This window comes from Pollachius pollachius (genome assembly GCF_949987615.1).
Source record: "Pollachius pollachius genome assembly, chromosome: 5".
NCBI classification, from domain to species: domain Eukaryota; kingdom Metazoa; phylum Chordata; class Actinopteri; order Gadiformes; family Gadidae; genus Pollachius; species Pollachius pollachius.
Genome location: NC_136938.1, coordinates 4,694,255 through 4,722,000, shown reverse-complemented (window position 1 = coordinate 4,722,000; position 27,746 = coordinate 4,694,255). Strand labels below are relative to the sequence as shown.

Below are 27,746 nucleotides of genomic sequence, written 5' to 3'. Positions count from 1 at the left end.
GTGTCATTAGCCGGCTCTCAGAGCACACAGGCTGGGAAATTAAGTTACTATTTATCCAGGCCGAGCAAAGGAAAAGGCAGCGGTATGGGGCAGAGAGGCCCGGGAAGACTTTAGTATTGATTTTGCTGAGGGGTGTGGACTACAGCTAAGCCCGGTGTGCCTCTCTAAGAGAGCTGTGTCGGGTGGAAGGAGGAAGCCGAGCAGGACTGCAAGGCTGGTTAGACGGAAGAGGGATGGACCTCGCTAAAGCAGAATACATCAAACGCATGCTGGCTTAATAACACAGCCTCCATCACCTACGCACTTCCCCTAAATAGCATCAAGGGCTTTTAACTCTCCATTTCCTCTCGTATTCTTCCCAGTATTGGAACGCTCCTGTAATAACATCCAATCTGATATGCCTTAACATTTTTTCCCTCTCACAAACCTGCTGTTCAGTGGTTCTTACATCCGAGGTACAAAGTGGTATTAGTCAAAATCCGTTGTCTGGGCGCAAGGTGCTTTCGATCTTGCACTCCATACTTTTGGCGTGAGGCGTTGTTGACTTGGAGTTAAAAGCGCACATTCCGCTATGGCTCCTCGTGCTGCCAGAGCTAAGTCCTACGATGTTTTAAACATGTGGTGCGGCGTTATCCCAGCGTGTGATGGGGTTAGGGCTGGTGGAAGGGAGGGGAGCGGGGGTGTGGGGGTGTGACTCGATGGGGGAGGACGGTGTGTTGGCAGGTGATGGGATATCATTTGATGTTGGGCGTGGTGTGACTGACAGCAGGTGAGGCCGGCGAGGGAGCCAGCAAGGAGGTGTCGCGCTGGCGGATCGGCCTGAAGGTGGCCTGGGACATCTACACCCCCGGTCTGGCCCTGCCCCTGCAGTCCGGAGACTGCTACTACATGAGAGGTACACACGCACATAGGCACGCGCATCCAAGCACTCCTGCCCTCACGCAACCACGCACGCATGCACGCACGCACGCAACCGCGCACACACACACACACACACATACTCAAAGATGGAACCACGCACACACACCCACACACGAACGCGGGCACGCATGCACACGCACACACACCCAAGCACTCGCGCAAGCATGCATGCACTCATGCATGGAACCATACACGCACACAACAACACATTCACGCATGCACGCTCGCACACATGCACGCGTTTAGACACGAACACTATTAAATCATAGCGAAAAAGTCTCTTTGTCTGGCTTTGGAAAAGGAACATCAATTGAATTTATATTTTCGCACGCACACACACACACACACACACAGACACACACACACCCACACACACAGACTCACTACCCTGGTCTTACCGCGTTGTCTGACCACCAAAGCACACTTTATGAGTCAATATTTCACAGTGCTGGTTGTACGCTCAAATGGCCCATGATGGACTTCAGTCCCTCTCTCTTTCTTTGTCTATCTGTCTCTCTTTCTCTCTCTCTCTCTCTCTCTCTCACTCTCGCTTTCTCTTTGTCTGTGTCCATCCCTCTCTCTGTCTGTCTGTCTCTCTCTCTGTTTGCAGTCTCTCTCTGTCTCTCTCTCTCTGTCTGCCTGTCTGACTGTCTGACTGTCCGCTGTCTGTCTGTCTGTCTGTCTGACTGTCTGACTCTCTGCCTGCCTTTCGGTCCGTCGTTCTCTTCCACTCTCGTTATCCCGGTCCCCCTGTCTAACTCTCTCACGGGGGGCCCCAGCAGTCCCATGTCGGCCTTAGAGGGGTTAGGAAAACCAAATGTTATTTTACTGCGTCCTGTGACCCGGCACAGCAGAGTCTCTGTGGAGCGGACAGCCGGCCACACGGGTGTAAATCACCGCCTTAATGCTGATGGCTGCAGCAGGCGTCTCTCTCTCCTCACTGCTCTCTTCCTCCTCTCCCCTATGCTGCTTCATCTGGGCCAGGAACAGACTGTACTGTTTCCAAAGGCCTGGCCACCGAGCTGGAGCTACAGCCAGAACGCTGAAGCCACGACTGATATATTAATCTCTATGCGAACGAACACACAGTGAATTGAGTTCGTTTTAGGCCTGAAGGATTTACGACTGGCTCTGGCAGATTATCGCCATCACGTCAGAGGCTTCTGTGTACATTTAATGTTTTGGTGTGTTCATTAAAATGTAGTTTCCACAGAAATCTGTATTATTTTAGTACAAATGTTATATTATAATAATTATACAAAAATTATATTATAGTCAATATTATATCCAATTATATTTACATTACAATACATTGATTGATATTGAATGACAGTATACTTAGTTGACCCTTACAGCCCGCTGCCCTTTAAACCAATGTAATAATTATTCCCTGCGCTGCTGGACTGTCCTGGTCTCTGTGGCAGCTGTAGACCAGTCACTGTGAGCCGGCTCTGACCATAGGGGGGTCTGTGTAATAGGACTTGACAGCTGCACATCAGCTGGGGATTACTCTGCAGTCGGTGGGCACTGTCCCGAGAGGTCAACTGCTACGCACACACACACACACACACACACACACACACACACACACACACACACACACACACACACACACACACACACACACACACACACACACACACACACACACACACACACACACACGCGCGCACGCAAGCACACACACACACACACACAAACACATACGCTCACACACGTACACGCATACACTTTTCACATGTCTGTCACCCTGTCAGCCCACCTCTGAGTGAAACACCTGGAACCCATGCAACCTGTAATCAAATCTGCACACACGGATATACACGCATGCACACACACAGAGAGACACCACTACACACACACACACACACACACATATTCTTATATACACTTACATCCTTTGTTGGTTAAGGGAACACACATACATACCACACACACACACATCAATGCAACGACACACGGATCAAAAATAGCAAGCACATACATATGCTCATTAAGAGGAGGCTTAGCAACCAAGGTTGTTTTCTGCATTATTTTTTCCATCACATCCGCCTTTTAAGCAGCAGCGGGCGGTTGGCAAGCAAAAAAAACACCACCAAAACATTATTGCGTGACCGCAGACACCATAATGTCTTTTCAGGCCCATTTGTCACACACTAGCCCTTTTGAACTGCTAATGTCTGAGCCATCGCAGCAGGCAAATTGAATCACTGTTATTTCCACCCAAATGGAATCTTGGCGGTTAAGAAAGAACAATGCAAGTCTTGACACCGGGCCTGTTCAATAATCAGATCCCAGCTCCCAATGCACACAGGGGCTGCAGGAAGGAGTTGACCCAATATATTTAAAAGCCTGCTTCCTGGAAAAAAAGGACAAGTGGCAGCAGGCGCTGGGGTTGAAGGAAAGATAAATATTTATTACAGTTATCGAGTTTGCCGGCGCAGCCTCCTGATCCCTCGGAGACTCCAGACACGCCAGGAAGGGAGCAGATTGATGGGGATAATTTGTTATTGGATATAAACAGTTTTAAAGAAGCAGAGTAATTCTGCCCAGAGACCTAATCCCTCACAATCTCATCAAGGAGGGAGAGAAAACACCGGGAAGTTGTTTTGTTTGTCTCCCCCCCTCCCCCCACCCCACACCCCTCCTCCACTCCTTACCCCAACACCCACCCCACCCTGCCCGTTCCTCCAACCAAACAATAACACCCCCCTCCTAACGCATGTGGCTGTTTGACTTTCAGATCAGCGGCATTAGCCGGTGTACTCCCCTGCTCGGGGCTGGGTGTAAATATGCACATTTTGCTTTGAATGACAGCTTGCTACGCCGCTAAATTAATTACCGCCGCGCAGCAAATAGCGGCCGAGCCGGTGGAAACATCTAAACACACGCAGAAACACATGGACGGACACACAGCAACCAGCCGGGGGGCTTCCAGTCCCAAGCCCCCGCGATATTGGACAAATGTTTTGTCAGTATGGCTCTCTCCCGCCGCGACAGACTGAAGCAGATCTGCCGTTGTTTGGTAATTAAAATTGGAGTACAACACGGCTTAGTGCATTTGTTTCAGTGCTGGCAGCGTGTGGGAGCGGTGACGTCTGGGCCCGAGTGCCTGGGACGATTGACTTGTCATGTTCGTGGATACACACGTGCAGACACACACACACACACAGACACAGACACACACAGACAGAAAGACACACACACACAAACACACACCGTTTATTGTCTGTAACAAGGTTTTATGCTAAGCATGAATGTATCTTGACCCATTCCATTACTAACACAATTCTAATTAGTCAGTATTGTATTCTGATTCATTCCGTTCTTCTCGATGGGTTGAGTTGCTCCTGCTGGGTGACTGATGATCCTGTCTCCCGTGCTCATTTTGTTTTGCACAGTACTAGTTCAGAGACAAACACTCCACATACAGAGTGATCGTTTCCTCAAGTGCAATGTCCTCGTCAAACCGACGCTAGAAGGTTTATGAAGACTAGGGGGGAGAGACGATGGAGTACGACATTGAGACAGACACAGACACGAGGACCAGTGTGATGCTAGCCCTGCTCCACCAGGTGTGGCCAGTTCTCTGACATACGTGTGCTGTCCTCCCCCCCCCCCCAGATGACCTGAACACCACTCACCAGCACTGTGTCCTGGCAGGAGACAACGCCCGCTTCAGTTCCACCCACAGGGTGGCAGAGGTAAGACCCTCTCTGTCCTTCTGCCTGGCCTTCTGTCTATCTGTCTGTATGCCTGTCTGTTCCTATATCAACCTTTCTGTCTGCCTGTCCGTCTGCCTGTCTGTCAGTCGCTATGTCAGCCTTTATGTCTGTCTGTTTGTCTATCTGTCTGTCCCTATGTTGGCCATTCCATCTGTCTCTCTGTCTGTCGTTCTGTCGATCAGTCTGGCCCTATCTTGTCCGTCTGACTGCCTGTCTGTCCGTCCCATATGTCTGTCTTGCCATCCGTCAAAATACGACTGAAGGATCATTTCAAATCCAAAGGCCCTGATGACGTGTCACCCTTCCTTTTGGGATGGCTCACGCGACGTGACGGAGGCCTTCCAGCCCTGCCAAGCCAGAGCCAGAGTCCTGAGACTGTGCCTCAGGCACGGTGTTATAACATGTGCTTCAGACTGTCCCTAAGTGACCCCCGTCTCACCCCCCCAGTGTTCCAAGGGGACCCTGGAGTACATCCAGTCCCGCTGCACGGAGGCCCTGGCAAACCTGGGGGCGGACCCCGAGACCGGGGCCCACAGCCTGCTCTCCCTGCTGCCCCTCACGCTCAAGCACTGCGAGGACATCCACAACGAGGTGGGTCTGTGTGTGTGTGTCTGTGTGTGTCTGTGTGTCTGCGAGGACATCCACAACGAGGTGGGTCTGTGTGTGTGTGTGTGTGTGTGTGTGTGTGTGTGTGTGTGTGTGTGTGTGTGTGTGTCTGTGTGTCTGCGAGGACATCCACAACGAGGTGGGTCTGTGTGTGTGTGTGTGTGTGTGTGTGTGTGTGTGTGTGTGTGTGTGTGTGTGTGTGTGTGTGTGTGTGTGTGTGTGTGTGTGCGCGTGTGTGTGAGGACATCCACAACAAGGTTAGTGTGTGTGTGTGTATGTGTGGGTGTGTCTGGGAGGACATCCACAACAAGGTGGGTTTGTGTGTGTGTGTGTGTGTGTGTGTGTGTGTGGACATCCACAACCAGGTGAGTGTGTGTGTGTGTGTGTGTGTGTGTGTGTGTGTGTGTGTGAGGACATCCACAAAAAGGTGTGTTTGTGTTGTCTCTGTGTGTTTATGAGGACCTCCACAATGAGGTGCGTGTGTGTTTTTGTGTGTAGGTTAACAGTGTCTCATCTTTTGTGTGTGTGTGTGTGTGCGTGTAGCTTAAGAGTGTTTCCTCTTGCGTGTGTGTGTGTGTGTGTGTGTGTGTGTGTGTGTGTGCATGTGTGCATTTGCGTGTTAGGGTACGCGTGTCTAATCTTGTGTTTGTGTGTGTGTTTGGACTCAGGACTCAGAACTCAGTATGTATCCGTCAAATCAAAATAAAATAAAACAAAACCGCTCCGTACCGTGTTTAAGTGTATACCAATCATCAAGGAGTGTGTGTAACCTCAGCCAGGATCTGTCATTCTCTGAGGCTGATCTATGCTTAGCGGAGGACCCCTACCCCGTCCCGTGAACTTGGGGGGACGCGTCCTTTACATCTCGTCTCCATGATCGCCCGAGCGGCTTACCTCACACAGATTATTGTGATAACTGTTTAAAACCCTACGGAGGGGGGTGGGCAGACTGTGTGTGTGTGTGTGTGAGGGGGGGTCCAGGGCAACACAATTACCTCAGCTACATCGTTTATCGTTTTTATTTTTTGCTCAGCTCAGGAAAACGCAGCCTGTATCATATCCAGGTTGCTCCCATTTGTCCCGGGATATGATGGATTGTTAGCCTGTCCCTCTGCCATATGTTGTCCGGGGGATGGAACCAAACCCCCCCCCCCCCCCCGACTCCACACACCCCCACCTCACACACCGTCATGACGACGCTGCCGCGTGGGATGGACGGGTCTACAAACAGGAAACCAAACGGGTGTAGGGGCATGTGGAGGGGTATCAGGCCAACGGTTAAAATGCTTTACCCCCACCCCACCCCACCCTACCCTGGACCCCGAGCGGCCGTTCAGGCTAACACCACCCTGGCCCCCCCCCCCCCCCCCCCCCCCCCCCCCCCGTGGGGGCGGCCATGACAGATGAGCCAGGCGTAAGGTTGTTTAAAGGTTGTAGGCAGCATTAATTATTCAGCATCACCAAACAATGGGGCTGTCTGGGTGAGCAGGAGCGCTGCGCTAGTTGGGAAGCAACACCTGCTAGCGGGCTACCGCCGCACCGCAGGATTACCCATCATGGGCCCGCGCCCGGGGGGGCCCGGTCCGTTCATACAGGAGACCGGGACGCTATTCATAAAGGAGGGGCTGTGTGTGCGTCTGTGTGTGTGTGTGTGTGTGTGTGTGTGTGTGTGTGTGTGTGTGTGTGTGTGTGTGTGTGTGTGTGTGTGTGTGTGTGTGTGTGTGTGTGTGTGTGTGTGTGTGTGTGTGTGTGTGTGTGTGCGTGCGTGTGTGCGTATACAAGTAAGGATGTATGCATCGAGTGTTAGTGTGTTGATCTAGGTGTGTGTCTGTGTGTGTGTGTGTGTGTGTTTGTCTGTGTGTGCGTGTACAAGTAAGGAAGCATGTATCAACTGTTAGTGTGTTGATCTAGGTGTGTGTGTGTGTGTGTGTGTGTTTGTGTGTGTATAAAAGTAAGGATATTTGTATCAAGTGTTAGTGGTTTAGTCTAGGTGTGTTTGTGTTTGTTGGTGGGTGGTTGTTTGCGTGTGGGCGGTTGCGTGTGTGTGTGCGTGGGTGTTTGTGTGTGTGTGTGTGTGTGTGTCTGTCGGTAAGCAGGGGGTGGGCTGCTCTCTGGGGCTCTCGCCGCCACCCCTGCGAACGTGATGATCGATGTGGCCATTTGTTTGCAGATGCCCATGAGAGCTGAACACCCACTTAAATGATGTATTGTTGGCAGAGTTATTTATGAATGCAGCCCACTCGGCCACTTTGGCGGGCACATATTGCGCGGGTCGTGTTTGACATGGGCGACCGAGGAGTGAACAAGCCAGAGACTCACTGGCTGTCTGACCCCACCTGCACCTTCTGGGCTCCCCCCTTTTAAAGACAAGCTAAACAGCTCAGAAGGCTTTTGCCAACGCCGCTTGCCCCTGTGTTGCGCAACATGTCGAGCCGGGGTAGGAGGGAGTGAGCAGAAGGGAGGGTGGGGGGAGGGGGGGGGAGTAAGGTAGAGGAGAGGGTGGAGGGGAGGGGAGAGGATAGGGGGGAGAGGAGGGGGAGGGGGGGGGGAGAGGAGAGGAGAGGCGAGGAGAGGAGGAGAGAAGGAGAGGAGAGGAGGAGAGAGGAGAGGAGAGGAGAGGAGAGGAGAGAGAAGGAGAGGAGAGGAGGGGAGAGGAGAGGAGAGGAGAGGAGGAGAGGGGAGAAAATAGGAGAGGAGAAGAGAGGAGAGGAGAACATGAAGGCCTGACGATGCTGTACAGAGGGTCTGCTATCTTCAGGAAGGGGCCGTTGGATCGAGAGACTGGGAGTGCTGGGTGGGGGTTGAAGACCAGTAAGCAGAGGTCGGTCGGCAAGGATCTGGATAAAAAAAAAACAACAACAACACAATGACAGAGAACTGAACAGGGAATTAAATCCAATGAGCCCACCTGTTTGTTAAACCTCCCCCCCTCCCCCCGCTTGCTCTTTTTTCTTCACATTGTATTTGTTAGCATCAGCCGTCTGTGTCAGAAGACAGGCCGCGGTGGTGTGGCGGGTTGGTTAGGGGGTCTCGGGTGGCACAGGGGGGGTGTGGGGGTATGGGATCTTAAGCAGCAGCCTAGTGCTCCTGTTCCGGCTTTGAAATGCTAATCCCAGAAGCACACGTCTTGTCTCATTTAAAGCCACTGTGTCACCTCCCAGGTGGGCGGGTGACAGCTGTGCCCGGAGGGGATGCCATCTAAGGCTGGCATCCCCCCCCCCCCCCCCCCCCCCCCCTCACCACACACACGCACTCACACAAACACACACACACACACATACACATACACACACACACACACACACACACACGGCCGGTAAATATTGAAGGGGCAGGGTGGAGACCGCTCCCTCCTGGGCTGGCAGAAAGTAAACTCAGGTGAGGGTGACCTTGCGGTGTCCTGTGTTCCCGGCCCCGGGTCGTCTCCCCTCGGCTCTGGGCTGCTCCCAGCGTGGACTTGCAAAGAATTACCTTAGCCTCCAAAGTGTCTAATGCCTCCGGAAAGACCTTCAGTATCACAAACAAACACAACAGAATGAATAGAAAAAGGATGGCAATAGTCGCCCTTTGTTTACACTGACAATACGCAGTTTGATATATCCTTTCCCCCCCTTTTCTTCTCCTTTCGCATTTCCCGAATTCACGTCTCGGATTCATGACAATCTCTTTTTTTTTTTATTTTATTTCGCTCAATAATTCAAAGACACACATTTGCAAGATGCATCTCACTCATATCGCGGATCACATCTCCAATATTTGTACTTCAAACACAGCCGTTGCCGCGGCGGCAAACATATGGCAGAATTGAATTGAAAAGTGTGATGGTATGGGGGGATATCTAAGGTACCTATAGCGATTGCAGTGTAACAGGCTGGGGAGCGATATGACGTGTGTGTGTGTGTGTGTGTGTGTGTGTGTGTGGCCGAGCCGGTGTAATGCCACTCTAGCATGATGTGGTGATTGTGAATCATGTGGCTGTTAGCAGCGAGGGCTGCGGGGCTGTGGGGACCGGCTGGTGTCCGAGGGAGGCTCGGAAAGGTAAACAGAGGACGATCGATCCCACTCCCATCAGCTCCCTGCCCGGGGCCCAGCGGGAAATTGATTGGGCCTGCTCGGAGACCGCCGTGGAGGTGTGGAGAAACCGCGCCTCATTAGATGGGAAAGAAGGGGTCTACTTGGCTTTGACTCCCGGTGAGCCCTGGTGAGTGGGTTGGCGGGGGGGGGGGGGGGGGAGCTAATGTGTAGTTAGCGCATCTGTCACCTGGAGAGATGACAGGCACCACCGCGGGGGGTCGCACCCTCCCGCCGTCGTCTCAGAGAAAAACTAGCCCTAACAACCACTCTCTCTTCCTCACAAACACCCTCCATCAATACGCCCGGATAGGTGGCATTTATTTAGAGTTTCCCTCTTGGTAAGGCACAGCTGGGCGCGGGGGAGTCTAAATGCCACGTCGGCCCGCTCTCCCTGGCTCCCAGACGGCCTGCTTTGTGGCCGCGGTCCGGCCGACGCCGCGGGGAGCGCTGGGCCATGTCGGCTCAAAGCCCAGACATAGGTTAGCTCTCTCTCCGCTAAAGGACAACCGGACAATCAGAGAGACAGTGAGAGAGAGGACGCCGAACAGAGGCGAGGGGACATCCAATATTAGCGCCCGGCGGCTTTGTTGTGTGCCCGGGATGGCTGATCGAAGCGGAGTGGATATGGAGACTGTTGAGGCAACCATAAAGGCTGACATTTCTTTGAAGGGTGTGTTGTTTTGGGGGGGGGGGGGTGGGGCTGTGCGCCTGCCTCTGTATTCGCCTTGACATGCCCCCGGTCCCTGTGTGACATCCCCCGCTGTGATCAGAGCCTTTTGGAAACAACAAAAAGTAGCAGGATGATTCGGACCATGGGTCCAGTGCCAGGCAGCGCTTGCTGAAGCAGGTTGTGGATGCTGCCCTGTGTGTGTTTGTTTGTTTGTTTGAGTACGGTTGATTCTATTGATTACGTATGCTGGAGATGATGATCTTAATGGGGTGGTGGCGCTCTTTTATCTACACCAGCAATGTAAATAAACGGGACGTAGTAAAAAGGTTAATACGTAAAACCTTAACTTTGTATACATGGCGCATGATTGACAACTTGTGAGCTTGGATTTGTGTGACGATCTCCATTCATCCTGCAGTGCCAGTAATCTGAGGACTCCGTAATAATTGTCCAACACTATTGGATTATGCTGCGGCTGTGTCAGCCTCATCCACCCAACCCAAACCGTTGCTCTGCTGGGTTCCTCAGGACTGTACATCCTCTAATGCCCTGTTAAGAAAAACTATACAAAACAAAGGGGGTATTCTTCCAGGAAACAATGGAACAAGCGTGGTGGCTCCTTCAGCCACCGCTGATAAGCGACCGCTTTGTACGCAATTACACCCTGTGTTCTAGAGTTGTCTTTGTCAAAACAAAATGGGGACCCGTGTATTGTTTTGGGTGGATGAGGCTTCGGAGACTGCTTTCAGGGGGAGGGCAACTCAACTCTCAGCCCGCTTTCATTTACATGTGCGGCATTTTCGGGGGGCAATCTCTGACATACACGCCGGGTTTGGCACAACGTATGCGCGGGTACTGACAACGAGAAAACACAACAACACAACACAAAAAAAAAAAAAAAACACAAACAGGGAAAAAGTACAAATGCTCAAACACATCCCGGAGAAGATAGGCTACACCTGGCTGCACGGAGCCTAGCGAGGATTAAATCAGCACTTCAAAAGAGGAGCAAACTAAACCAGTCCCCGCGGAGGGGAGGCATGGAGACTGTCATCCCCAGATGGAGGGAGGGAGGAGAGGAGGAGGAGAGGGAGAGGGAGCGAAGGAGGGGAAGGAGTTTTCAGGTGTGCTGACGAGATGGTGGAAGTCGTGGGGCCTGTGTGTGTGTGTGTGTGTGTGTGTGTGTGTGTGTGTGTGTGTGTGTTTTTGGAGGAACAGTAGGCTGTACATTTATTTGCATATTTCAACTAAAATACCTCATCTTCATATGTATGACGTACAGCATATGTCAAACATGAATGAATATAAATAACAAAAACAGAAAGGAAATAATAACACAGTCCAAATGCATTAGCAATGCCAATTACTGATCCAGACTTAATACATCATTAACAAAACATCATCAAAAGGTTATGTTCGATGATTATTTCTTGATAACTTTTCTTTGATTAAAGGCATCCACATACAGAAAAGAACCAAGTTTAATCTAATTTGAAGTTCAGATTTGTTTGGATAAGGCTCTTGAAATGGATTGGTTCGATTGCAAACCGTTCAGCCCCACAACATAGGCAGTAAGAATATCTCATTTTGTAAAACTATGTTGACATTCGTGATTTAACAAATGTGATTTCTATGTTGCCAAAATGAATGAATACAAAGACTAAAATGGACTATGTGTGTAAATGTGCACTCCAATACACATGTGTTGGACATGCTTTTCAGTATGTGTGCCTGTATTTTATTGTTATACCCATCACCTAGCTTTGGCATTGTTAGCCATATTTGAATAGTCTTAATTGACTATAAGGTGCTACTGAAAGGTGAACTTCTAGGCTAAGTTTATTTCAGAAAGCTACGACTACTATACAATCTCTTCCCCTCCCTGTGGGTCACAGAACAGTCCATACCTTCTTCAGCAGGTCTAGTCTTGCATAGTTGTGGTGATGGTGTTGATGGTGGTATTCTTTCACAATACTAGAACATCAGAACTGCTGTAAAAGTAGATTGATCTAGTTCAGCTTTGTGAGTGAGCAAGCTACTGAGTGCTTCATGAGGCACGCATCAGCGGGAAACATCTTTCACACGTTTGAAGACTCTGTTTTATTTATTCGTTTGACATTTAAATCAAAGACACACACACACAAAGGCATTTAATCACGCACACACACACACACACACACACACAATATCATTCTCTTTCTCTTTCTCTCTCTCTCTCGCTCACACACAAACACTAACACACACATACACACACACACACAATCTCTCTCTCTCCCTCGCTCTCTCTCTCTCTCACTCTCTCTCTCTCACACACACAAACACTATCACTAACACACACACACACACACACACACACACACACACACACACACACACACACACAGCACACACACACGCACACACACACGCACACACACACGCACGCACACACACACGCACACACACACGCACACACACACACACAGTTTTTGAGTGTGTTTCCCCTCTCTCCTCGGTGTGCAGGTGGAGTTCGAGTGGCTCCGGCAGTACTGGTTCCAGGGCCAGCGCTACACCCGATTCTGCAGCTGGTGGAGCGGGCCCATGGAACAGCTGGAGCGGGACTGGAAGCTGATGGAGACCATGGTAGGACCCCTACACATGGCCCTGCACATGGCCCCTCACACGGCCTCCCACACGGCCCCCCACACCCCCACGGCTCCTCACCTCCAGCTCAGCTGCTGCTAGCATGGGCTACCAAGAGTTAGCCATAGTTAGGGATAGTTAGCAATAGCTAGCGATCATAAGCAATGGTTAGCGACAGTTAGCAATGCTTAGCAAAAGTTTTTTTTAAGTTATCCTTTATTGTCCCTTTTTGGCAGAGATTCTTTCTCTGTTATTGACCCATTTTGACCCAGTTTGTGATGATCATTGATAGTTAACGACAGTTAGCTATATTTAGCACTAGCAGGCGACAGCTGGCAAAAGTTAGAGATGGTTAGCAATAAGTATCGATAGTTAGCAATGGTTAGCGACAGTTTGCGACAATATTTACCGCTACTAGTCGACAGTTAGCAATTGTTAGAGGTAGTTAGCAATATCTAGCGAAAGTTAGCGACAGTGAGGGAGGGTAAACGACAGTTAGCGATAGTTAGCGACAGTCAACAATACAGTGCGATTGTGAGCGACCCTAGTTAGCGACATTTAGCTGCAGTTAGCGTTGTCGCGCTGCCATAGCTCAGCCAGAGGCGAACCAACACACTGGCCCCTGTTTATGCATTCCATGTGTTTCTTAAACGTGAAAAACACATGAGCTTGTTTTGAAGAATAGTTACGCATGCCTGTTTTATTGTGTTTCCGCCCGGTGTTTTGCCTTCAGTCAATAATGAGGACCATTTTGTACACATTTCAATAAAAGCTATTATTAAGCCCTCGTACATGATTAGAGAGTAATGGTAATGGGTAAGGCCAGCCACCGCGTGTGTGCGCGTAACATAAATTACACGAGTGATTTGCTGTCCAACAATGTTCCTCAAAGGGGGACCGTGCTGGCATGAAATTACACGTTGTGTGGTGTAACATGTCATCATGGCAAAACAGTGAAGGTACGCCTGCTTGTAGAATCACAGAGTCAGGCTGGGTTTATGAGAGTGGAGTGCGGGGCGCGTGACTACTGGTTAGACACCCGCCTAATGGGAAAATCACTTCATAATGGGAGAGGAAAAACCAAACGTCTAGTCTCCTTAGTCCACGCTCTGGGCTGTCAGAATGCTCATAATATACGGGCAGGGAACACGATAAAACACACTGATGCCGACGGAGAGAAAGATATTCCTCATCGCCTTTGTCCTCACCAGACCTACTTCGACATCAAACAGTTTATTGGATAAATAGATAGTGCGTGTGCTTTGTGTGTGTGTGTGTGTGTGTGTGTGTGTGTGTGTGTGTGTGTGTGTGTGTGTGTGTGTGTGTGTGTGTACCCACATAAGTGTCCTGGCATGTGTGGTGTGTGCATGCACTCTCCAATGAGGACATTCCAGCGAGTCAGCAGTGACAGCAGGGGGCACTCTTGCACCACTATAGTCAAGACATCAGAGGAGGAGAAAGCTGCACTAACTTAGCTCTTCATGTCTTTCTCTCTCTCTCCATCTTACCCTCTCTCTCTTTCTCCCTCGCTCTCTCTGCCTCTGCAAGCTCTCTGTCTGTGTCAGTGGCGAGTGCTGAGCAGTAATCACATCTAATGCCCGGGCGGAATAAAGGCAGGGGCTGCAGGCGAAGAGCAGTGCCACTGTCGCCCTGATTCTCTCGCTCTCGCTCTCTCTTCCCTAGCCCTCGCTCTCTCCTCTAAGTCTCTCTCTCTCTCTCTCTCTCTCTCTCTCATTCTCTCTCTCCCTCTCCCTCTCTCTCTCATCTCATCTCTCTCTTGCTTGCTCTCACTCTCTCTATCCCTCCACCTCTGGCCCAGATCAAGTGTGTGATTTGGACCTGTATTTAGAGAGGGTCATTGGTAACATTTAAAGTCAACCCTCCCCACTTTCTCCTTCTCTTTTTAGTTCTCTCTCTCTCTCTCTCTCTCGCTCTCTCTCGCTCTCTCTCTCTCTCTCGCTCTCTCTCTCTATCTTTCTCTCTCTGTCTCACTGTCTCTCTGTCTCTGTCTTTCTCTCTCTTTCTCTTTCTCTCTTTCTCTTTCTCTTTCTGCAAGAGGTAGATCGTGTCCTCTGCTAATGTTTTTTAGTTAGTGTGTGTGCTTCAGAACAGCCATGTTGATTCAAGAACCACAACGTCACACATTCTTTCACATGCAACTGCAATCACACACACACACACACACACACACACACACATATTTATATATAAAATATATATATACCAAAGAACTACATTTTTTGATGCATTAATCAAAGACTAAAACATTATTATTTTAGATGTCCTTATATGTATTTCTATTTAAATAACAGAGACAGTATGAATAAAAAATAAAAATGTAATACATTATATCATATAATCCACTTTTGCAATACAGCAATATTTACAGATGAATTTAGTGATAGAAAACACATATTTTATCAACATGGATTTCTCAACAGCGCTTATGATACCAGGGGCATTTCTTTGCAGATATTATTTTTCTGCAGATACTTAATTATGTTTATCAGTGCAATTGTTTATTTATTTTTTTGCTTTGTTTTTTCACTTTTCTCTCATTTTATTCTGGTTTTAGTCATACTTTATACCTTATTCAAATTTCAAAAGATGGAAACAGGAAATTTTCAACTTTAAATTTGACTTTCATAATATGTTTTCCGTAGTTGTATACATAGTACATATTGTATATTCCGTAATATCGGAAAATTCCTAGCCATTTCAAAAATAAAAAATAATCTACATATCTTAAAATAGAGTGGCATACATAACAAAGCAGTTATATTTTTTTTATCTTGAAAAGAAAACCAACAAAAACCCAACATACATTTAATATAATTGTTTTTATATTTACTATCAAAATGTCTCACTCATTTTTTTGTGTTAGTGATGAGAATATTCCAATACAATGAGACTTCTGAATATCTTCTTTCTCCATCTCTCTCTGTCTCTGTCTCTCTCTCTCTCTCTCTCTCTCTCTCTCTCTCTGTGGGTCTCCGTCTCGCTCCTCAGCCTGTTGTCATGCAAATACTCAGCCTTCTATTTGAATGACATTCTGATAAAAAGGAAAGAAAAGAATGAAAGACGAAAAATATGTCCAGTGATTCACCACACCCATTCTTTCTGCCCTAAAACCTCCTGAAATAGACCAGAGAGAGATGGCCTTCTAAATGAAGAGCACTCAAATACGTGTGTGTGTGTGTGTGTGTGTGTGTGTGTGTGTGTGTGTGTGTGTGTGTGTGCGTGTGTGTGTGTGTGTGTGTGTGTGTGCGTGTGTGTGTGCGTGTGCTTGGTGTCTTTGCCTGTGTGTGTGGGCGTTTCTATGTATATGTTTGCGTGTTTGCTCGGTTACTGTACCTGTATGCGTGTTTGTGTGTGTGTGAGTGAGAGTTTTGTTACCAAGCATGTGTGTGTGTGTATGTATGCATGTGTTTGTGTTTAGTTGCCAATATGTACACGTGTGTGTGTTTGGTTGCTGAGTGTGCGTGTGTGTAAAGGATATTACGCTGTGATCCAGATCAGGAGCAGAGGTTCTGAGCTCTGCTCCCAGTGGACTTCCAGTATCTCCACTATCATACAATAGTGACATTTCCTCAAACCAGCTGCAGCTTCTTCCTGACCAACAATAGACTCACTTCATGCAGAATGTTGAATATGTGAGTGGAGATGGAGTAGGTCTTAGGACCCCATTTCCCATATTCTTTATATCCTGTGTGTGTGTGTGTGTCAGTGTTTGTGTGTTTACGTGGGTGTGTATGCACATTCCATTGAAGTGAATGTCTGCACTCTGTCAGACTCGAATTGATTTAGTCACTCAGCACTGAAGCTTTTTTTCCCTAATTTGTCACTTTCCTGACTTCAGTGGTAGTTCGCCCTGCCACTTCCAACGCAACGGTGGGTCTACACTTCAGAGAACCCCTCTCTCTCTCTCTTTGAATCTCTCTCTCTTGCTCATTCTCTCTCTCACTCTCTATTTCTCTCTCTTTCTCTCTCTCTCTCTCTCTCTCTCTCTCTCTCTCTCTCTCTCTCTCTCTCTCTCTCTCTCTCTCTCTCTCTCTCTCTCTCTCTCTCACTCTCTCTCTCTCTCTCTCTCTCGCTCTGCCCTACACCATTTATTCTCTGAATTGGTCAGACACACATATTTACACACTTAAATCATCTCCTCTTACCTGTGGTGACTGGATGAACCCACACTGTCTTTTCTGTGTGCATGTGTGTACATGTGCACACGTGTGGTTGTATTTCTGTGTGCGTGTGTGTGTGTGTGTGAGCATTTCCGCCACTGGCCTCTGTATAATAGCGGGCTTTGGGAACAATCTGGCCTGACAAAGGCAGGGCGAAGTGCAATTGTGAGCGGCCAGCTCGGTTGCCATCGGTAACTGATTAGGTTAGTGACCTGCCAGCCAGAAGCTGGTTGGTGGCACTTTGATGGAGCTACAGGAAGACACGCTAAGATACACGAGAGAGAGAGAGAGAGAGAGAGAGAGAGAGAGAGAGAGAGAGAGAGAGAGAGAGAGAGAGAGAGAGAGAGAGAGAGAGAGAGAGAGAGAGAGAGAGAGAGAGAGAGAGAGAGAGAGAGAGAGAGAGAGAGAGAGAGAGAGAGAGAATGGAAGAGAGAGGAAAGGGGTCAATGTAAATGTTATTGCAGTGTGAGCTCATTTGATCAAAGGCCTGGAAAGGTTAAGCGAAACCAATCTGGTTTTGTATGGCAGAGTGCAGACAGCGGCGCACGGGCAGACCCCCCCAGGACGGAGAATGGATTATCATATTGGCGCTGGAGGTTTCATGGCCCTCCAACGGACAGTTTACCCGGGCCGTAATGCGTTTAGACAGCAATTGGCCTTAATAACCTTTATTGACTTCAGCGGGTCAGTGCCAAGAATCTAATTATCAAAGTGTATCAATTTCATTGGAGTTTAGAGTTGCACAGCTCATATAATTATTTTAAGGTCGGGCCGTGGCAATTAATCCACCCTCCACTTATTTGATGGCTTTGTAAAACATTATAAATGTTATGGTTTTGCTGTTGTGCTCCTCACTGTAAATAATTTCGGGAAGCTTTTTCTTTTCTTTCCGGTTCTTTCCGGTTTCATTTTGAGGCCCGGGCCCGCTGACGGAGAACCAGGACGCGATATTTATTAAGCTAGCTGGGGGCTCCGCCGCCGACGCAGCTCGGAGGTTTATGAGCTAGCGTGCTACGGCTAAGTTGAGTTACCGATGTTTATTTAGAAGAAAAATATGAATTGTATTTGAAAAAATTATAATTTATTTACGTATAAAAAAATGCCGGTCTGTTCTACTTTGATTTACGTGCGAAAAAATGTCCCGCTCATATCGTTTTTTATGCGCTCAGTTTTACGCCAAATTAATTGTTTGTCATGACTAAACAGAAGATGATTTAAAGGCAATTTTTATTGCTCGGAATGAAGCCATTTATTATCTTCTTTATTAAATCACAACCTGCCCATGCTTTATTTTGCACATAAGATGACTGCAAATAATAGTCTTCAAATGCAATACAATAACAATGACAAAAAGTCATTGTTATACCATTAGTGTTTGTGTGTGTGTCAAGGTGTGTGTGTTAATGTGTGTGTGCTTGGGTGCATCCTTGTCTGCGTGTGTGCTTGTGTGCATCCTTGTCTCCGCTAAATGTGTGTTTGTGTGTGCGCATACTTGTCTTTGTTTGAGGTGTTTGTGTGTGAGCGTCTGTGTCAAACGTGTGTGTGTGTGTGTGTGTGTGTGTGTGTGTGTGTGTGTGTGTGTGTGTAAGGCACGATAGCGGTTCATCCACAACACTCGCGTGCCACTAGCGTTGTGTGTTGTGCGTGTTGTGTGTGTCGGTGTGTGTTCTAATCGCGTGACATAGAGCACCGTCCTAATCCACTCGTTCATTAACGTTCAGCCTTGTTTAGCCCCGGCTCAATATTAGCTTGTTGGCTTCGCCCCATTATTTAGACAGAGCTGTTTGGCAAAATAAAATAGAAGAAGACATTACTAAAAGATTATTGTTATTATTCATTTAAAAAAAAGGAAATATGCAGCCGATAATACATTTTACATCACGCCGTGGCTTGTGTTTTGGAAACATAAAATGAAAACCGGCAGTGAAGGGGACGTGGCACTACCTAGCTCGCTACGGCTAGGGCTAGCGAGATATACAGTGTGATACACACACACACACACACACACATAGTAGAAGAGACTGCGGGAGGCAGAGACGCAGCGTAAGTCGCGCTGCAGAGGTATTTGCGATTCTCTTTGAAGTCCCCCCATTCAACAGGGTAAGCTGAATTTTTTGCGCCAGCGCCTGATAGTGTTCTGGGTAACCGCTTAAACCCCTTTAGAGAATTTTCATGGGCAGATACGGGCGTGCTTAGAAGACTGCGTTGATGTTACCTGGAGCCACCCCCCCCCCCCCCCCCCACGTGCCACTGCTTTGTTACTAGGCATTATACTGCAGGCGGAGAATGGGATGCCTCTGAGGTACGCCTGTACCCTGTCCAAATCGCACCACCGCATCTTTCTACACACATGTACATAGATACACACGCACACACGCACGCAAGAATGCACACACATTCATACACACGATTTCACGTGACTAAAGTACACTTAGACATACATAATTGTATGCATGAGATGATACACATGCAAACCGACACAGACAGACAGACGCGCGCACACACACGCACGCACGCACGCACGCACGCACGCACGCACGCACGCACGCACGCACGCACGCACGCACGCACGCACGCACGCACACACACACACACACTTATTCAAGCACACCTGTGTATGTTTTATGTGCAGAGGTTAACCAGGTATGCTTACACAAAAACAGACACTTTTGGTTGTAGACTGGGTTTTTTAAGTAAGTATTATCGATCATATTTATGTGTTTGTGTGGGGATAATAAACATGCGGCCCTAGTTTGGTGTGTTTGTCTGACACGGTATAGCAGCCTGATCTTGTCTTAACACTCATTCCTTCGGGATTGTCAGTCATTATGCATAAAAAAAAAAACACGTTTTACAGCAGTCTGAGCACCAATCTGTCGACATCTAAAGAATCCCTTCTCAAAGCCAGTGAACTCTTCTGAGGTACACACACACACACCTCTACCAGGCGACTCATAAAATCATCTCGAAGACCAATCTTTTGAAATGCCGACGGCATGATGAGGTTATGTCTGACTTGTCATGCAGACAAGGAAACATCCTTCACAAAGGTCCCACTTCCATGGAATAAAAGGAGTCTGTAGCATCCATGAGCTAACATTGCATTGTGTCCTGTTGGCTTTTAATGCAACCCATATTACCTCAGGGCATGAATGAGGATGTTTCTATGCCTCATTATTATCTTTTGTAAGCCCAGGTGTCTTATTTGTACGACATAATCCATTTTATCGGCATCTTTTGTATATACTGCATTTGAACATTTTGTAGTATTACTAATATGATGAATGCACATGTAGACAAACTGTTCAAAGCTGACAAGTTAATAAAGATAATATTTATTATTCTATCTATGGTAGGCTCTCCAATATTCCCAGAACATCTGACAGGCCGATGAGTCCGCTGGCTCAAAGTACTGTTGACAAATCTCATGATGGGCCGTAATACTTTCAAGGCTCTCTTCTTTATCATTTTTTTTTTCCTTTGTTGAGCAATAAAGAGAAAAAGAGAATTACATTTATTTTTCTTATTGACAGAGGCCCAGCAAACTTCACTTAGTTATCCTGTGAGTGGCAACATGGACAAGCCCTGTCGTATTGGCCGGGCGGGCCGTCGCTGCCTGGCTTCTCCTCACAAAAACAAATTAGCAGTTTACAGAGACTGATCTGTCTTATGCGCTTAGCTCAGAATCCCCGTATTTGTGTTCTTCCTCACCTATTTACTCCCATATTCCTTCACTCAACCTCCTGTTTATTTGGTTTGATTTTCCACCAACGCCGTCCCCTCCCTCTCCTCCCTCTCTTTTCTACCTTTATTCTCTTTTTCTTCTTCTTCTTCTTCTTCTTCTTCTTCTTCTTCTTCTTCCTCATCTTTATTTTCTTCCTTATTTTCTTCTTTTTTTCCTGCTTCTTCTTTGTTGTCAGTGAGATAGCTATGGAGGACATCACAGAGGAACCCAGGTTTAATCACTGCTCAGAGTAATCACATTCAGAGCACACAGTCAGCACTGACCACAGGGCATACGGCTGCTTGTGATTTTCAGTGTTATTTCAATCATTCCCCCCACATTCCTTTTTATAATATAGATTCAGCATCAATGCATAATTGTATCTTCTCTGAACATCTTTCCATCTAGCATTGGATCCATCAGCCAGATTAAGTGTGACCGGCAACGAAAAAGAGAGTGAAAGGGAGAAAGACGTGTATGGGGCTAGAAAGGAGGGAAAAAAAAGCAATAATAATAAAAGGCTGATGTTGTAGTCAGAGAGGTGTTAGCAGCACAGCCTGGAGACAATGAAGTCCTTGGAGCACGCTGGGAAGTTTGAAGCTTTGTTTCTCTGTCTTGTGCACCGTTCTCAGCGAGGTCTGTTTGGAGGGGGAAAAAAAAAACAAAAAAACAAGTTAACTCAGCCGAGATCAAACCTGATGTGTTTCTCTGCTGGTAAAGCACACAGCCTTCCCCTGTGAAGTCCCTCCCCAGTCAATACCAACACAAACAACAACAACAGCCACGGCAAAAGTTTGGCTCCAGAAGCTCTCAGTGATATTTTATTTTTGGAATTTTAGAATAAGTTACAAATGTATCATTATTATTTTTATGTTTCACTAATATTATTATTATGTATGCTAACATATTACAGTACAATATATTAATATCTTAAAATATCTTCCTGCATATATAGAATAGAATAAACAGAATTCTATAAGAATCAGTACAAACCTCCACGACACCCCAGTCTGCGTGGACACTGTTACCCCAGAACACCTCCTGTTGCCATACTGTTCCACCTGCACCGTACCCTCAAACCCACACCCCTACACCCCCTCTAGCCCCCAGCAGGTGGGCTCAGGTGGGTCGGTGTTGAGGGTGGTAATGGGGGGGACTGTCTTCAGCAGGGACCAGGGGGCGGAGCTCCATCAAGGGGCGGGGGGGGGATTGGTCCGCATCCCATTAATTCCTATTTGTGTGTAATGAGAGGGTCACGTTGAATAAACGGGTCTTTCATTTGTCGGAGCGAGCTCTAGGGCCAACTTCCTCTCTACACTGTGAAGAGTCTCATGTACGCCCTCATACACACACACACGCACACGCAGACACATAGACACATACACACACACACACACACACTCACAGTGCAGAGTTGGGTTGGGGGATTCTAGGTGAAGTATGAAGTGAAGTGTATGTAATTAAGGTGTGATCTCTTTACACTTTACACTTTGCATGCCCTCTATTATTAACAGTTGCAGTAACCCTGCGTGTGCCTCTGTGTATGTGTGTGTGTATCCGCGTGTGTCTGTGTGTGTGTGTGTGTGTGTGTGTGCGTATCGTATATGTGTGCACCATTTATGAATACACGCAGGTGGGGTCGGCAGTTATTTTAACTCCAGATATTAACGCCCCATATTAACTTTGCGCTAGCCCTTACTCACACAGACTCCATTGGTCTGGTCTCTACCAGACCGGGCTCTGCTCCTTAGCGCTCATGTGCTCGTGATGATTCAGGCCCTGTGCACACAGCAGTGTCTAAGACCTTCTAAAACGGTAGGGGCTCGTCTGCCTCCCTACGCACCGACCGCACCGTTCTTCTGCCAACACTCAACTCCGCGCAGTTGATCCGTTAGTGTGTGCGTTCCCGCTCCCACGGGCGCCGGCCCTTCAACCTAAACAAACCTCGTCCGCGCCAGCCAGGCCCGAGCTGGATGGCAACCCCGACTTTTTTATATTAGTTTAGCGTTTGTTGAAGACCCACGCCTCGGAGCGGCCCTTGGTAACGCAGTAACACAGGGGGCCTTACGACAGCTGGCCCGGGCCCCAGTCAGCAAAAAGCTTTTTACTGGCAGCGGGAGAGGGGCCGATCGCAATCTGCTATCTAGCCAGGATCTAGATGCAGCCGCTTTCAACGTTGTGAGGGCGGAGAGAAAGGGGAAGTGGGTAGCGAGGAAGGCGGGCTGCTAACACGGGAGATGGCATGCTCACATCACTCCCATCGCCGAGTCCAGTTTGGTCTTGCTTTGTTCCAAATTAGCTCAACCGTCTGCTGAGAACTTTGCATGGGATGGACGATGATGTATGAGAGCCGTTGGTGTGTGTGTGTGTGTGTGTCCGTCATCCCTTTGCGTCCCCCTGCAGTGGAGGCCTCCAGTAGACATCTGTACAGCTCGTTCAGGTTATATAGGCTCGATGGTTTAGTCATCAAACACGACTGGAACCACACTCCTAAACGCACCACAGACACTATGCTTTTTCTTTGTCCCTGCATTTTTTTGTTTAATACGTGTGAGTGCGTTTGTGTGCTTGTTTGTTTGTGTGTGCCTGCATGTATATGTACACATATACAACCCTGCATGTATATGTGTGTGTGTGTGTACTTCTGTGTGTGCGTGCGTGCATATGTGTGTGTGTGTGTTTCCGTGCATATGTTCGTGTGTGTGTGTGTGTGTGTGTGTGTGTGTGTGTGTGTGTGTGTGTGTTCGTGCATGTGTGAGTCTGTGTGTGTGTGTGTGCATTTGTGCTCTATACATTACGTGCACGCTCACAATTTCCCTATTCTCCCATCACCAGTAGCGCCCATATTGCTTCTTGTGTTGTGTCCTCCTGTCTCAGTGGCCCTCTGTCCAGAAGACAGAGTGCGTCGGACCCTTACACAGTGTCCCTGCCCTCTCAAGGGCCCCACAATGGCTTCAAACAATGTCTGCCGGCCAATTGCCCTCTATTCCTGGGAGCGTCCATTTTATTTACCCCCGCCCTCCCTCACCCAGTCCATCCTTTGTCACTTCAAACATGGTTGTCTGATGTCGGAGGACATTTTGTCCAATGTTTTACACTCCATAAAATCTGCTGTGAGGAGACAAGCCCACTTCTCTGGAGCGTCGGCGTAATGGATTGCGCCCGTGACCTTTCTGGGGTCACTCTGGCAGAAAGGCAATGCTTTCAGTTGCCACGGAGATCGCGGGACACACACACAGACGTGCACGTGAATACACACATACAAACACACACACAGACACACGCACAGAGGTTCACGTGAATACACACACACACACACACACACACACACACGCAAATACACACGCATGCAAACACACACGCACACACACACACACACACCTTGAGGAGCCATTCTTAAAACATGTTGCTGGGTAAGATCCATCCGTCAAAAACAAATTAGTCAAATGTTTGCAAAGCTCATAGCATCAGGAAGTTGGATTTTATAATTGTATCAAAAATATCTAAATGCGATTTTTATATATCACTTATCATATGTGTTTAATGTTAATGACAATAATTATAGCCTAGGATGGAATTGTAATTTTTCATAGTTCACAACTCTGTCTAATTTAGTCTTAGTCTTTACTAATTTCTGACTTGACTTGCCTTTATTTTCATACATGGTTTAACGACTTGCTACTCAATCAGGGCACTTTGTTTCAGGTGAGAATGTCAGCTAAATTGAAGCTTGACTAAAGAAAATAAACTTTGAGTTGTCTCGAGGTCAGGGCCTTTTTACCCAGCTGTTCAGGCAGGAGGTAAGGGTAGACCTTGTCTCCCTCTCTGGCCCCATATGTACATGCTAGATGATTGGTAAAGAATCAACAGAACTTCACAATGTGTGCGGGGCCCATGTTGGTCAAACACAGCAGTTAGAAAATAATAAATTGTTAGTATGATGTTCATTAAATAGTGGCCCCACGTCTTGGGATGCTATTTCTAGCCAAACATTGTGGAACACAACCAATACCAACAGACTATCACACCAACAGAAACATACTACAATGGTAAACCTAGTATGTTGATTCCAGGATGTACTCGATGCTTCCTCTTAAGATGTTAAGTCCAGGCCTCCATCGACCTTGGGGCACCAGAAGGTCCTGCGAGGTCACACCTCGGTGGACGTGTTTCATAGGGTGTTAATAGCGCCTCAGACACATTAGCTGCCAGCAAGTCCGGCTTTTATTGAGTGTCAACCTTTTTTTTTGCTCCTTTCTTCTCCTCCTCTTCTCTCGCCCGGCTCCGTCAATACACCCTGACCCAATTATTCAGTAGACAGACACACCATAGCGCCTTGACGTGCGAACATACACGGCACTCCCATTAGCCGACTCCATGTCCAATGAGTTGCACATGCTTCCTGATGATATTGACAAATGCTTGTTATTAGAGACACACTCTGGGCTGGAGGTGTGGGTGAGTCGCCCCAGGCTGCCCTCTGGCCAGCCTGTGAACCAGCCTCCATCATCACTCCAGCTGGCCTCCAGCGGTCAGCGCACCACCGCGGCCCCTCTAAGCCGGGCCGCCGTATCTGTTTACCCTCGGACCCACCGCCAACAGAGGCAGGACGTGTTTATACCTATTGTCCGCAAAAATAAACAGCCGCGACGTGAAGTCGTTTGTGGACTAGGTGATAGCCGGGGTGGGGTGGAGGTAGGTGGGCCCACGGTTGTCCTCTTTGTCACCCCTGGATAGGGGCCTTGGGTCTGGGGTTGGAGGGGGCATCCCTGCACAGCATCCAGTCAGAGGGCCGAGGACAGCTACTGTCATCCAGGGGTAAATAGAGGCAGAGAGGGGGTGGGTGGGTTAACACAGGTCCAGAGATAAAGGGCCGTGGGGTGGGGAGGGTGGCCGAAGCTCGCTGGGCAAGTAAACAAGCAGCAGGGGTTCCTTAAAGGCCCCGAGATCAGCCTGGGGCTGGATTTTAAAGGGCTCACTCAACAACAGCACCTATAAACACGACAACACACATTCTTCTTACACGGGCACACACACACACACACACACACACACCACAGGTGCGCCCACACACACACATACGCACACACACAAACACACGTAGAAGAACACGTATAAACATTAAGTCAGCGACACTCCTCCCAAAACAAAGGCTGTGATGGGCGCTGTCACCGTGGTGTTTGCTAAGGTTTGACACCAGAGCTGGGCAGAGCTCAGTGTGTCAGGGGAAGGCGGGGCTAGCTGAATGATGCAAGAGACGACTGAAGCTCTAATATGAGGATGGTGGTGATGCGTGGAAGCCAGCCCCATTCATGTCCTGTGTGAGGGAGATGCTTTTCTGGTGGATCCCAGCCGCTTAGCTTTGATCCCGGAACACGTGTCGTTCAAAGATGTTACAATGACATCGGATTCCCACATTACCGATGCTGTTCAGTCGACCATAAATCAAATGGCAAAACCTGAAACGTGCGCGCTCAACAGTCACACACGCGAACAAAGTGGAACAAAGGCTCCAAACTCATCTCGCAGTTAACTTCCTGCATAGAGGGCTGCTCTGTTTCCACTGTGTACGACACACAAACAAGCAACTTTTCTCTGGTCCCCCAACATCCCTCAGTGCTGCAAGTCTTGGATCAACTTTAAAGCCTCGGAAAACACACCAAGAGACATGAAATAACTTTCATAACGTTTCAAATCAACTTCAGATTACCCCCCCCCCCCCCCGCCATTCTGAACTGATCCGCTGACACCCCACAACAAGGCCGTTGCCGTGACGCTGATGCACTCCGAACGCACTTACTCCCAGTTCCTCCTGCTGCCACTCTTCTCCGGGTGGGGGGGGGTGGGGTTTGATCCACAGCGGGATGTACAGCGGCGCCATGCAGACACTCAACCGCTCCCCATCCACCGCCGCTTCCACTGCTCCGCTCGCGGTCACCGCCATCCGCCGCGCGTCTCCTCCGAGCCCGGGCTAATCAGTCACGCGCCGCCGCGTGTTTTGACACCTGTCGGGGCCTCGCATTGGAGGAAGTGAGCCCGAATACCGCCCGAGAAGAATAGGAGAGAGAGAGAGAGAGAGAGTCACACCTGTCTTCAGGAGAATTAAGATGGACAGGTGGATTGCCACAGGATGGATTAAAAAAAATAAGAGGGTGGGGAGGAGAAGCAGTAGCAAGGTCTCTGTTAGTGTCTGTGTGTTTTTTTTCATTTCCTTTCATTTACTTGTGTGTGTGTGTGTTTGTGTGTTTTTCTTGTCGGAAGGGGGGCTTGGCTGACTGAGGAGGCGGACGTGGCGTAATGGGAGGAAATGAAAGCGTTTGACTGGTGGATGTGAAGGGAAGAGACTGCTCTTAACAAGGCATCACAGTCACTCAGAGTTACGGATCCATCCGTGCTCACAGGCAAACCCAGCACTGTCTGGGACGAGAGAGAGAGAGAGAGAGGGAGAGAGAGAGAGATTGAGAGAGAGTTGGAGAGAGATGGGAGTGAAAAAGAGGGACTTCGAGAGGGGAAAGAGGGATTTGAGTGTGGCTGACAGCGCTGCATTTAATTTGGGCTGCCAGATCCCTTTTCATTTGACTTGTTCTCAACCAGCTTAGAGGCTGCAGAGGACTCGACGGGCAGGGCTTGCGGTGGATGTCTTAGATTAGCAGTGAAGCGCCGCGTCACCCTCTAAGCCCGCCTGTAATTCATGTTCAACAGGGGGGATACTCGCACATTACATTGTGCCGTTCAGGACGTGATTAATTGACTCACACCCTAATATTGGATGTAATTTGCCCGTCCTCTGATGTGAAACTGACTTCCAGACGAGACTTACCCAGTGTTACCCGTCTCAGGGATGTTAGAACAGTGAGCGCCTGGAGTCACTGAGGATCTGTTGCTAAAACGGGAGCCAACCCAGGAGGGTGCGTCTGTGCTGGAGGTAGTCCTTTTACAGCCCCCCCCCCCCCAATGTCCACTAACGCAGCTACATGTGATTCTTAACTGGTTGACTGAAGTTCTTGACAGGAAACTGACAACCAAATATAACATGTGCAAATGTCCATGCGATGTTAAAAACACTCAGACAGGCTTTCATGCTGTGCCCCTCCATGTCCACAAACGCAGCTACTGTACATTTGATTCTTAACTGGTTGACTATACAGGGTTGATGACAGGAAACAGAAAACTAAATAGAACATGCACAAACGTCCATGCACTGTTCAAAACAGTCCGACAGG

The 27,746-nt window shown here is 48.4% G+C and overlaps 1 protein-coding gene across 2 annotated transcripts in view; it reads left to right on the top strand.

The window, feature by feature from the left end:
• Window positions 1-27,746, top strand: part of fto (FTO alpha-ketoglutarate dependent dioxygenase) — a 125,569-nt gene that overhangs the window by 27,672 nt on the left and 70,151 nt on the right. Inside the window, exons 4-7 of one of the 2 annotated variants that reach the window (XM_079736139.1) lie at window positions 770-895; window positions 4,546-4,625; window positions 5,094-5,237; window positions 12,499-12,618. In XM_079736139.1, the coding sequence (XP_079592265.1) occupies window positions 770-895; window positions 4,546-4,625; window positions 5,094-5,237; window positions 12,499-12,618 (470 nt within the window). Of the gene's footprint in view, window positions 1-766; window positions 896-4,545; window positions 4,626-5,093; window positions 5,238-12,498; window positions 12,619-27,746 lie in introns of both variants that reach the window. The other variant, XM_079736138.1, reaches the window with a different exon arrangement.